The sequence below is a fragment of the Odontomachus brunneus genome, unplaced genomic scaffold, assembly GCF_010583005.1.
Source record: "Odontomachus brunneus isolate Ranch 3 - 2012 unplaced genomic scaffold, Obru_v1 Obru_scaffold_131, whole genome shotgun sequence".
NCBI classification, from domain to species: domain Eukaryota; kingdom Metazoa; phylum Arthropoda; class Insecta; order Hymenoptera; family Formicidae; genus Odontomachus; species Odontomachus brunneus.
The window spans coordinates 542,806-544,176 of NW_022639581.1; the positions used below are offsets into that span (position 1 = coordinate 542,806).

Sequence of the window (1,371 nt, forward strand, 5' to 3'; positions counted from 1 at the left end):
AACTTAGAAAAAAAATATTTATGATGCGGTTTACCCGCGCGATTTAAATTGAAAACTGGTCTTACTTTTTGGACACAGTAGTATGTGGAAAAAAGAATAGAATTGTAGAGTTCTTTTGCGCCGAAAGCCGAATGATTGCATCGCGCGGACATTTTACGCGAGAGCGTAATTTTCCGTATGTAAACGAGCAGCGTTAGTTTGGTAAGGAGGAATAAGTTTCTTACAGTGAAACGGTGCTCGATATTAGCGGTCGGAAGCGAAGCAAGCAGTCCGGAGAGCAATTAGCCTAATCGCCAGTAGTTACCATGGGCGGCTCGATTATAGCGGACTCGTCCGTTGAGAAGACAGTAAACTCCCATGACAACGAATCGATAGATACGTTCCACAGTCTCGCCGAAGTTTGTAGTACCGCAGTAAGGAATCCGGTCGGAAATGTATACGCAGCTAACCAGAAGAGCAACGGCGGATGAGTGGTTTGAGCCCAATTGGCGAAATACTCGACTCGATTGATTAGATCCCTCGTCCAAGCGCCCAGCAGTTTCAAAGACGGATACGCGGTCAGCCATAGAGACGGCACCCTGCCCTCGTATATGCACGTGAAGATCTCTTCGAGGTCCGGTGACATCAGCACCAACCCTGTGATGGCCCGTCGAAGTTCCTCGAGGCTGTCGCGCGTTTTTGCCAGCAGCGCATTGTACCGCCCTATCTCTTGAAGAAGCACCACATCCAGCGGTGTCTTTTTTGGTCCTATCAGTCTCTCGGTTGCTTCGTAGTCGATCGTTCGCGGCATTTTCGCGAGAATGTCGCCCGCGAGGTGCGTCACCTGCGAGATGCGACCCGTGTTGGTTGTAAGATAGGAAAAATTGATGTCACACGGTTGAGGACGGTTATGCAAGAATGATCTATCCCATAAAATTATGATTTTTGAGTTTTTGTTTTTTACCAATGACTAGTTCCTACGTCTTTCAACATAAAACGAAAAAGCCCTAAGGGCGCCTAAAATTAATGAAAAAATCGTTTCTACTCTTTTCACTAAATGCACCATTTTTGTTCAGTTGTAATTTGTTTACCCATTTTTAAAGACTTGTTAATGAATACTCTTAAAGAGAAAAAAATTAAATATGCTTGACTTTTCTAACGATTGCAAGAAACTTTAATGCTATCTATACTTCTTAAATCGTGTATAAAATTTTCATTTTCATTTTTCTCGAAATGTACTTCGTATGGGCTAGATCGTTCTTGGATAATTACGATCAGTTGATAATGCAAGAGAAAGTTCTCATGGCTGCACGTGTTAAATTCAATTAGACAAAGATTTTGTATGTGTGTGTGTATGTGAGAGAGAGAGAGAGAGAGAGAGAGAGAGAGAGA

General features: G+C 43.0%; 1 protein-coding gene across 1 annotated transcript in view; it reads right to left on the reverse strand.

The window, feature by feature from the left end:
* LOC116850019 (dynein heavy chain 2, axonemal-like) overlaps nt 1-1,371 on the reverse strand; it is a 71,502-nt gene that overhangs the window by 1,554 nt on the left and 68,577 nt on the right. Inside the window, 1 exon segment of the mRNA XM_032827781.1 lies at nt 305-877. Coding sequence (XP_032683672.1) covers nt 305-877 — 573 coding nt within the window.